The following is a 12,152-nucleotide window of genomic DNA, read 5'->3' as shown; positions in this document are numbered from 1 at the left end:
TGCACCACATAAAATTTTGAACATTTCGTCTAAAAAAGAAAGTGATTACTAACAGTGAACAAAAACGAAAATGTACCAATATCAAATCAAAAGGTGCAATAAACAAGATCATTGAAATTGCTATTCCATTTGAACAGCTATTGCACTATGAATTTTCTGATTCTTGCACACCTTTTGATGACCATGGACTTCTTGGAAAAGCAAGACTCATTGATGGAGAAAATGAAATCTGTGCTAAATGAAGATGCTAAAGGTGCTCTTTGTCAACCCGACGAGTTCACTTACTTTATCATTGATGCAGTGAACTGTGTGAGGAAGTTGGTAAAAAGAAAGAAAAAAAAAAAAAAAAAAAGATGTAGCTATTGCATATGCTACATACACATTATCTATTTCATCACAAGCTGCAATTGTCGACCATTGTTTGACAGCTACTTTGAATGTTCTCCTAAAGACACTGAAGTATTCTTAGGCAAAAGAGTACTATTACTGACTTCGTAAAAATAACTCCAGGAAGCTTACCAGTACAAATAGATAAATTCTGGCTATCATCTTTAAATAAATTACTTCTTCAAGAACTTGTTAGCGATAGTTTTAAAAGTAAATTGATTAGTTAGCCAATGACTCAGACACATGTCTTCAGTGCCTTCTCAGGAATGAATATTTGATTAATGAAATTTTTATTAATGTACAGCTGTGGAAAATGGTTTGCAAACAGCAATTCCAAGTGTAGATCGTTTTGCATTGAAGCTGATTTTTAGATGATGGTTCACGCTGAACATTCTGCAAATCAGTGGTATCAAAATATAGTCTTTGTTTCTTCTGATACCGATATTATGGTCTTACCTCTCTTTCACCGGAATAAACCAAACAGAATGGTAGTTAAAGAAGTGTGGGTAAGAATTGGTGTCAGTGAATCAGCAAGGTTAGTGCCGATTCATATATTAGCAGAAATACTCGGAAATTATATGTGCTCTGTGCTGCCTGCTCTTCATGCTCTCTCAGGAACAGATTATACTAGTCAGTTTGGCACATAAAAATTGCTATGAACTGCAACCCAGTCAAGTTTTTGAAAAGTTTTGGTATATCACCGTATATGGTACAATTGGACACTATCATGAAATCAGCTGAAGAATATATTGGGCCTTTACTGAAGAAAGGAGGATCTTGTAAGACATAACACGAGTTCGGACTCTGGTAATGTATTAATGGTAAAAATGGTTGTGTTAAAGACTTGCTTCCAACAAGTACCTGTGCTAAGGAACATATTCTTCGAACTTTCTTTCATACATATTTGCAAATTCACTGTACAGAGGAAGGACATGAAAACCTTGACCCGGAAAATATGGTTTTGAAGTTATTGATGGTGTTCTTATGCCATCCAAATACATGGTTACATTTCCAAATGACTTTGCTGATGCATGTACATGTTTAAGGTGCACCACTTCTGGATATCTGTGTGTGAAATCTGAAATTTCGTATTGTATGTACTGCAAATGTCGAAATGTAAAGACAGAAACAAAATAGACTGCAGAAATCCCTATGATGAGTGAATAATATTTTTTTTTTTGGGGGGGGGGGATATGATTGCTAAAAACACTACTGTCAATTACGTTCACCTGTATCTAATTGGCAAGTAACAGTTCGCCATGTAAGTCAGGGCAGGGAGCAAATTCTATTCTTATGCTATATTTATTGGATTTATCATCATGAAAACACTATTTAGACATCAATGTTTATAGTCTTCTTATACTAGGGACTCAAGGTGTGTCATTCTGCATGCCATTTTTCAAACTGGCAGAGATTTTCGATTCCAATATACTGTCAAAATCAATAATCTTGGTTCACTTGACTGAGATGCACAGGATTCTGGTAGATTTACTTCATATTTAGGTCTCTACGACATTTCATTTGGATACTTTAAGCCATATCAGGCGTATCAGGTAGCCATTTTGAATGACATCATTCTTTAAAAAGAGGGGGGGGGGGTGAGGAGTGTCCACCCAAGTTTTTATCCTTCTTATGCATCCAATTAACCAATTCAACAATAATTTTCTCCCTGCAATGACATGCATACAGAAGTGTTACTGGCTCCAGGACTAATAAATAAAATAAACGTTCTTATAGATAAAAATTCTTGTAGTGTAGGTTTAACGGTTGGTATGGAAGGTGAAGTGAGTGCAAGAGTGAATTTTTAAAAGACTATAATTTCATGAATAACAAATATTGAAGATTGAAGAATTTAAAACAGGAAGTAATTGTTACTTTTGTAATTCGAACCCATATAAGCATTTAGATTAATGGCACAGATTAAAATACTTGGTTTTTCATCACAAATTATTTTACGTAAGAGATAAATAAAGAGGCCACGCATTGTGTAACGCGAAAGTTCAACCTTTTTCCAAGGACTGGAAAAAAGAAATTACTGTTACAGGGTGTCTATCGGTCACGAAAGTCACGAATGTCACAAAAAGGTCACGAAATCAGAAAACGGTCAAGAAAGTCACGAAAAAATCAGGAAATTTAGCTTTTGTTTTTTTAACTGTGCAAATGTAAGTACAGATTGGAAAATTTTGTTCCGTAAAAAGTCAAACTTCACCACCAAAAATGTTTATGGTCAACTTTAGACGCTATCAAATCGCAAGCAAAGTACGTTTCTATCTCATGGATGAAAATTAGGCCTAATTCGCTCTTGAAAATGTTAGGAAATTTTATGATTGAGTAAAGAAAAGGTCACAAAAAAGTCACGAAACACGGAATTTCATTTTGGAATTTTTGTAGACACCATGTGTTACGTGAGTCCACGAACCAATGTAGAAATTCCTTACGTACCGATAAAGATAATAAGGAGTCGTCGAAATGCACACTATCAAATTAATAAGAACGGGTGTTAAGTGGAGTTCAAAATTAGTATTCCATTATATCCAAATTATTTAAACCAAAACTTTAAATTCTACTTTGAATTCTGATTAAACAAATCTTAATTTAGTATTATGAATAGGTAATCAAACAATTTTTCAGATTCATTTAATCGAATTCAGTAAACAAATCAAGTTGACTTCTATAACGGCTGCTTTCGTATAATCCAATACTATTCTTATGTAAATTATTTAAGGTGTTCTTCTGTTGTGTCCGTGCATCATTTGGTCCGTATATTTCAGTAGCAGTTCTCTGAGTATTTTTCCTGCTACCTAATATTCTACAGTGAGCTGCATCAACTTGTGAGAAATACCATATAGCATACTGCAATAACCAATCCCAATATGATATTCTTTAGTGGGAAATATCAAATAAGAAAGCCAGAGTAAAAATAAGATGAAGATAATCTGCAAGCACGTCAAGGCTTTTCCAAATCCTGTTCATAAATATTTTCTAAAGTATTACTTATAAGGTATTGTAACTCATTAAGGTATTGAATACACCAAGTAGAGTTTTTGACTTCCTCTCCCATTTGACAACGTATTTTATTCATATATCACTTCTGTATAGTTTTTGGGTATCTGTTGCTCTCGGTACTTTAAGTTTTACACCTACTTTCTATCTTACAGCTTGGATTTTCCACTACCGTTCCACTCCTAGACACAATACTGCAATTGAGTTTAACGGTAGTGTTCCCGTTAATCGTTGGTCAAATTTTTCGTCATTTGACAAGAACCAGGTTGTGTGTACGAAGAATTCCTTTTGGTGTGATAGGACAATCAATGTTGCTTTTCATTATTTACACTACATTTTGTGATACTTTTATCAGTGAAGATAACTTTATAAATGCTAAAGATGTGTTGATTACTGTTGCTTTAGGTAAGTAGCACCAATCATTTATTTTACTTGGTATGACAAAATTCTTAAAATATTTAAAAGTGACTTCTCTTTTACATATTTTCATTGTATATCTTTTTAAAGCAATAGAAGTAGGTCCAGTACTTCATTTCACCATCTTCGGGAGAGCAGAATCGCTTTTTGTTGGATTCATGGTAATCTAACGGGTTTCGCAATCGAGAAATTTGTATCGAAAAATCAACTTTTGGAAATGTCTGAAAATGAAAAATAATTTCTCTCATGTTAAATATTAGAGACAATAGCTATAGGGTCAGTGAAGGATATGACAGATTTCACAACTTTCCCACGTTACTCAGCTTACATTAGATTTGAAAACAGTTAACTTAGGCAGCAGTTTATGGTGCCAATAGAGTAACGATTTCCTGCCAAGAAATTTCCTGTCATCTCATAAGTTAATGAGTAAATTCCAAATTTGTGCTGTCTCATAATTTCTCTCCAAAAGGCTAATTATGAGTCACCGGGTGGGTAATTATGAGACACCTATTGTCCCTGGCTTTCTGTATGTGATATTGAGGTATGGAGTCCAATTGTGAGACAAAGAAATCTTCGTTATTTTGTGTTTATTACCTAAAGATATACAAATATTTGGCTGAGTGCCACGAAAATAACTAAGAAAGAAAGTGGAAATAGCTACTGATGTTATTCTAAAATTTTTGTGAGTTGACTATAATAGGCTATATTGGATAGTTTCAGGTTACAAAACAGGTTATGAAACAAATTTAGACCAACTTCTAGGCTGTTCACTAAAAAACAACTTAGGCTACTTCTATTTCTTTATGTTTTAGTATATTGATGTGCATCCTAGGCTATTTTTAACAAAATAATGTAGATCTACAACTTTAAAAGTTACTAAAAGACAAGATTATAGGACTACCTAAACTACAGAATACAGCTTTTTTGAAACAACATACTAGGACACAGAGACAGATTTCAGCGTGCGTCTCATAACTACCCACCATATAAGCAAAATGAGATGCAACAACAAAAAAATTCGTAACTCTGAAAGAAAAGCCCAAGATACAAATTCAACTTAAGCTGTAACTGTTGACCTAGCGGGCTTCCACCAACACCCTATAAAAGTTGATGATAGAATTTCAAAACTTTTTTTTTTTTTTTTTTTAATGAGATTGTTTAAAAAAATGGCTTATACAAACATTTGTCAACTGAAACTTAAAAATGTAGACAAAGCATTGAGAAGGATGTTACTAAATGCCTGTGCTCTTAATTTGTATTTATCCTACAGAGGCTGAAGATCAGTGAGGGGTGTCTTATAATTGCCATCCATAAGCAGTGTCTCACAATTACCCTCACTGGCCCTATTCAATCTAGTACTAAGCATAGAGGAAGTTTGGTTGTTTTCTTCGTAAAAGTAAAGTGACCGAAAAATGGCATAATTTCTTCCTAAATTTGAAAGAAACTAAAAATTATCTGTATCTTTCATTACGGATTATATTTTTCGAAAATATTTTGATACATATTGACCTGAAATTTAATTAAATTTATAAAGACTTAAAAAGGAGAACTCGTATGAGAAAAGGTTTAACGTATCCGGACAAAGTTCCACGCAATAAAAGTACGTAAATTTCTATTGGTCTGTATTGATTTGTTCGTAAATGATGTGTTTGAGTTTCTAATCATTTTCTCCGTTAACATACGAGAACTGTAGACAAGAAGTAGAACCGTAAACTTGAAAAGCTTTATATTCATATCTGGAGGTTTGTATCAGTATACGAAATACTAATGAATAAGTATACAGAGACATACCATAAGTAAATAGACACACCTCTGCTTATAATCTTTTCCTTTTATTGAACTGTACCCACTTGTTTCAGAAATCAAATGGTAACCAAAGGATACCATTGATTGACGATTAGCTTGAAGCGAAGTCTAACCCACTGGGGTGTGGAATTAATGAATTCCGTGATTTTAGCCCATTCTTCCACAAACATTGAAGTGGGTTTTTGGGAAACCCCTTTGATGGCACAATCTAGAATAGCCCTGATTGAGTTCATATCCGGAAACTGGCTGACTCATGGCAATTTTTGGATATCATTTTATGTCCACAGATTTGGTTGGTTTTGCGCATCTTCCATAAACAGAGATGTTGTTTGTGAAAGCAACCCAGTGGAAAATATCGGTAGCACACCCTTCTGCAAAATGTTAATGAATCCAGCGCTGTTACGCGTGCAAACACATTCAAGTAACTTGGAACGTCCATAGCTCCAAGTGACTCCCCACACCATCAATGAAAACCTTGCATTTTTTATTATTGATTGTAAGCGATCCAAGTGGTGTTCTTAACGGGATTATCTCCAGACCCATGTGCGTCCGCTGGATGAAAATTCAGAAAATATGAACTCATCAGAGAAAATTACCTGGCACCACAAATTAATAACATAGCGCATCATGTTTGTTCGTTTAGCAATATTTTTATTTGTTTTAACTTTACGTCTTGCAGCTCTCCCATATACCATTTGATGTGTGATCATTGAACTTGACAAAGTGCGTTCCGGCACCGCTATTCTTTTAGTAAGCCCGTTCCATATTATTCCTTGATGTTTTCATTTTTCTTCTTCCTGTTCTTATTCTCCGTGACCAAGACTCCATGGGAGGGTCGAAAGCTCAGAAGTGCAAATAATAATTAGGAATTACAAAAATCTGTAAGTAGAATCATAGTTGAAATTCCTGGGCGTCGTTTTACATTGTCTCCCATGATACAGTTGATGCAGGTACCTGATAGCTATAATGTGGTTCACTTTCAGGTTTTTTGCCACGTCTGCAATATTACAGTTTGCTTTTTGTTCCACATACCGTAAGGTAGCCCTCAAATGACGCTGCGCTGGGCTTAGTCGGCCAGTGGACTTGCACTTTCCTTTTGATGTCTTCTCTTGGCTATATGGTTAGCGTACGCACTTTTAGCACAGGAGACCTGGGTACGATTTCCAGCAGGTTCATGTGATTCCGATCGTACGTTAAGCTGTAGACCCACGTCTCATATAGCCTCACTGCGTAAAGGGATACTAAACTCAAATCCCTCCATCTTTTTTATGTCTTTTCAACGAGATAATAACCCGATTGATGGTGGACAATGTAGTTTGAAGCTTTCGGAAATTAGTCTTTGGCTTGCGCCTAGGTTACATTGTCCCACTATCTGACCACTCAATTCCTTCGCTCCTTTGGACCGCAGCATCGCTGTTGTTCTTGTGGAATCTTCACACTGTCCCCACAAACATAACAAACAAATTTGTACCATTACTTTCAAATTATTACGTTTCATTTTATTGCAGTGTCTATTTACGTATATTATTACGTATGATATGTCTCTGTATATTAGTGAGTAAAACAAGTAATTTTTTGGGTTTCGCCTAGTAGCTAGAGTTGTGAGATTCTGTGAATTTTAAAGTGTAGCGATTATAATTCTATATTATTATTATTATTATTATTATTATTATTATTATTATTATTATTATTCTATTATTATTATTCTATTATTACTATCATCATCATCATCATCATCATCATCATCATCATCATCATCATCATCATTATCATCATCATCATCATCATCATCATCATCATCATCATCATTATCATCATCATCATCATCATCATCATCATCATCATCATCATCATCATCATCATCATCATCATCATCATCATCATCATCATCATCATCATCATCATCATCATCATCATCATCATCATCATCATCATCATCATCATCATCATCATCATCATCATCATCATCATCATCATCATCATCATCATCATCATCATCATCATCATCATCATCATCATCATCATCATCATCATCATCATCATCATCATCATCATCATCATCATCATCATCATCATCATCATCATCATCATCATCATCATAATAATAATAATAAAAAAAATAAAAAAAATGGGCAAATAGTATTTTTAAAAGTAAATTACGGCTGAGTATATTGTAGTTATTTAGATTTTTGGTAGCTTAGGATGATAAACTATAAATGTAAGAATACTTTTTTTTGTCGAATTTTTCTGCAAACTTATTGCAGTTAATGTGCACTTTTTGTCTTGTTTTAGTGGTTACGCTGCAAGTTATGTTGCTTTGGATGACATACAAATTTGCAGTAAACAAGAAATTTAGTGCAGGAGATACCATTGCAATAATATTCTGCTCAACACACAAGTCATTGACATTAGGTATGTATATATATGTATTTAACGTATATTGAAATAGCGTGCGAAAGCATATTACAGTAAACTTTGTAGGGAAATTAAGAAAGAAAAATAAGTATACCATATTCTCAGATTTTCCAAAAATATGGTTGCGACTTACATAGCGCGACTGATATGAAACACGTAACACAGTAGCAATTACTTGGTCATGTACACAGCAGCAATTGTGTAAATCATAAGACATAATTGTTGTTGGTTTAACATTGCCTGCCATTCAATCAAGTGACAGTAGTTAGGAACATTGTTTGTTCTTTAAAAAGATGTCAAAAAATAGGACTGCCTACAATGTTGCTTTTAAGCTCAAATTTTACAATTTGTTGCATAAGATGATGATAGAACCGCAGTATGTCATTTCAAAGTGGATGAATCTAACATTGGTCGATAAAAAATTACAGAAGAAATAACTTGAAGCAAACATGCGGCAAAAGAAAAGCTAAGGATGAAACACATTACTCAGTATTCAATTACTAGGAGGATGAGCAGGAAATTCCTCTCTGTAAAGAAACAAAAATGTTGCTAGGAGTTATGTTTATATGGACTTCTGTTGCAAAACATAGTGCATATGATAATTATCTTGCCACGTATATTTTGTTTCCCTGTAAAAATCCTTTAATTCGCTTATTGACGGTACTAAAAGTAAAAGTAACGCAATAAGGATATACGTAGGTACAACATTATTATTAAACTCTGAAAATGTAGATAGAACTCGCTTTGAATTTCTTAGGAAATGGTTTGCCGTGCTGAAGATTTATTTTTCAAACTGCAGAAATTATTTTCCGTGCTAAATACGTAATTGTATACAGTACAACTTATAATAATTCTTATACATTAAGAAGAGATTGGGGAAAGTGATTGCTCTCCGTGTCTATAAACGGGTTGTTTTGTTCTGGAATAATACATATACTTTTGCCGGGACAAGAAAAGTCTCTGTATTATGAAGGTGCCAGTTTCATTATACCATTTTTTTATTTTAACTTTGCATTGTTGAGAAACATGGGAGCAAGAGAACGAAATAAAAAAAAATGTGTAAATAAGGTTCGATTTTTTCATACATAATGTTGTACCTTCTATATGTCGCAAGATCGACATAGTGAGTACGACGCTCATTCAGAAAGTTCCAAAAGTGCCTAAAGATGGCGCGAAGAGTGGGACACGCTTGTGCAAGAGTGGGGAAGAAGGAAGTAGCCACAACTTGGCGCGAGCGTGTTGTCATTGGTATTGTATGGCAGCGGTAAACATGGCTTAACACAATCTTCGTCCAAGTTGGAGGTACGCGCGGTAATCAGGTTTCTCCACGCTAACTGTCTACGTCAGAGATACACCGGCAGTTGTGTGAAGTATAAGGACCAGATATCATGATTGAATGTATGGTCAGAAGATGGTGCTGACCGTTCACAGCAGGCTGTCCCAATGTGCACAACTAACATTATAGTAGTCGACATCCATGGTTACGCCTGAATTGGTGGAAAGTATGCAGCAAGTAATTCTGCAGAACCGCGATTGACAGTGTCCGAACTCCCATGTCAGTTTCCATAGCTCTCCCATTCTTTGCTGCAGAAGATCGTCACTCAGCAAGTACAATTTCAGAAAGTGTGTACTCGATAGGTTTCAAAACAACTGACAGTGGAGCACGAGAAGAAACCCTATCTGTATTGATCTTCCTGCTGCGTTACTACCAGGAATGTGGCCATTTCCTCTCTCATCCGTCACTTGGATGTCGTACGTTACACAAGAAGCCGCAATAGTCCATGCACTGGCGACAGAGCAGTTCGCTCGTCAAGAAAAAATTCAAACAAACATTGCTCGAAAAAAGAGCGCAGCTGAATGGTTTTCACATCCTGGTTCCAGTTATTGTCGTCAGAATTCTTTGGCAAATTTCTAAAAAGCTGGCGCCACGTTACGACAAATACCTCAACAAGGATGGCGCATATGTTGAAAATTAGGATATGTATCGCTAACTCCACAGTAATAAAATTAATTTCTTCTGATGTTGGTCTTTCATTTTACAGTCTATCGGAACTTACTTTCTGAGTGTGTCTCGTATTACCCACAAATATAATCCTGTTTATATATAGCGTCCACATCTTCTGTTTATTATATTCATATATATACATTTCATATTTTAGGCATTCCAATGCTGAGAATCCTTTTTGGAGGATATGCGCATCTGTCATATATATCACTTCCGCTGTTGGTGTATCATCCAGTACAAATACTTTTGGGTGGGCTGCTAGTTAATCATCTTCATTATTGGATGAGAAGACGACCAGGTAAGCAAAGAAATAAATACGTGAATGGTTCAACGTTAATCACCCAGCTATGTTCTGTCATTAGTCACCCTCCGTTCACTGGATATTTCTTTCTTTCCATGTGCTTATTTAGTATATTCAGGTGTTGATTTTGCTACCGTGAATTTTCGTCATTGGCAGAACTATTGGTATTATTTACGTACATTGCACTCTTGGTGCAATTTTAATATTTTTTAAACAATACAAGGGTCATTATATAAATAATGCACATGTTGACAACATTGTGTGGTGGATAATACAATCACAGTAGCCTTGCATCATTTGAACTTCAGTTCATAAGGCAGCAGCACCTGTGCTTGTGAGCTTTGTAGTGTACACATTTTGGTTGTGACAAGTTCTGTTGAGGATCAGAGGTCGTACATTAGGATGAAATTCTACGTAGCAATAACTCGTTAGAAATCTATAATGAAGTTTAGGCATCCTTGAATAGAATTGTTGCTATTGATTAAACGTGGGTCAGATATTCTGAACCAGAGTTGGAATCACAGTCCAATCAATAAAAAACTCGATCTTCCTCACGACCAACAAAATGTGGAGTTGTAATTAAAGGTAAACAAATGATGATTTTTACTTATGATCTCCAAGCATTCATCATAACAGAGTTCCATGTGGAAGAAGTGTCACAGCAGTGTATTATCGTAACTTCTTGTAAAAACTGCACAGAAAAATGCACAAAACCTGGCCTCAGTTGTCCAGGCTGGGCCACTCATTTTCTACGTCAACGCTTGCCCTCACTGGTAATATCGTAAGTGAGAAGCTACACGAATGCATTTGGGAAGTGTTAGTTCGTGCTCCCTAGAGTCCAGACTTGAATGTCACCAGACTTCGACCTATTCCCAAAATTAAAACAACCTATACATGGACATTATTTTCCACCTCTAGAACAGCTTTCTGCCTCCGTTATGTGAACCATTCGACAGTTGAACAAAACTACGTCTTAAATTGAATACTGAAGCTTTCCAAGCGTTGAGACTCAATAATTGAAAAGAGGGAAACTACATTGATGGCTTGTAAAGAAATACTATGAAATAATCAAACTTTCAAGTAAATAAAAATTAGTGTGTATTATTTATGGAATGACCGTCGCTCTTAGTATTTCTTTTAAAAATCTACTCAAACTTGAATTTTTGATACGAAGGTTACCAGGGCTCCAATAGGTGTAATGTAGTAAATGTGGACGTAAATTTCATATTTAACGCCAGTTTGAATGTATTAATAAGGAAACAGCAGAGTTTCTGTAAATTGAATTGTTCAAATATTTCGAGTATATATATATATATATTTAAGGTCCATAGGCCAACTGTTATGAGTGCTGATACGAAAATATGCAAAGAGAGCAAAGGTACGGGAAACGATAAGTTTTCAGTCTAAAGTGTTGGAATTTTTCAAATCGGACCAACAGGTTTGGCGCTACACTGATAATGCCCTAATGGTAATTGAAATAGAAACGTTACTAATCATAGTGTTACAAGAGAAGCATTAGTTCACGCAATAATTGAATGGAAAACAAGTAAAAATTATTCCGTAGGGAAAAAACAAGAATACTACAAATTGCAGTTGCAATCATTAGCATCGTTGGGCGCAAGGACCAGCAAAGTGGGGGTATGAAATTCGTAACAAATTGAAAATTAATTTTAAAAAATTATGATATCGTGAAAAACAATGCAGCTATCGTTACGTGTTACTGGAGCTGTTACTTCCTCCTGCTACGAACTACTACTAATAGTATTGCTTTAACTAATACTAACATTAAAAGTCGTACCCTTACTACGGGTATTACTG

The 12,152-nt window shown here is 35.1% G+C and overlaps 1 protein-coding gene across 1 annotated transcript in view; it reads left to right on the top strand.

Annotated features, from left to right (window-relative positions):
- The window catches only part of LOC145662667 (sodium/bile acid cotransporter 7-B-like), a 48,652-nt gene that overhangs the window by 24,627 nt on the left and 11,873 nt on the right, over positions 1-12,152 (top strand). The window contains exons 4-6 of the mRNA XM_081728468.1: positions 3,546-3,795; positions 7,906-8,025; positions 10,188-10,331. Coding sequence (XP_081584594.1) covers positions 3,546-3,795; positions 7,906-8,025; positions 10,188-10,331 — 514 coding nt within the window. The remainder of the gene's footprint in view (positions 1-3,545; positions 3,796-7,905; positions 8,026-10,187; positions 10,332-12,152) is intronic.

Source organism: Thermobia domestica, chromosome 10 (genome assembly GCF_964235325.1).
Source record: "Thermobia domestica chromosome 10, izTheDome1.hap1.1, whole genome shotgun sequence".
NCBI classification, from domain to species: Eukaryota; Metazoa; Arthropoda; class Insecta; order Zygentoma; family Lepismatidae; genus Thermobia; species Thermobia domestica.
This window is presented reverse-complemented; position numbering and strand designations above follow the sequence as displayed.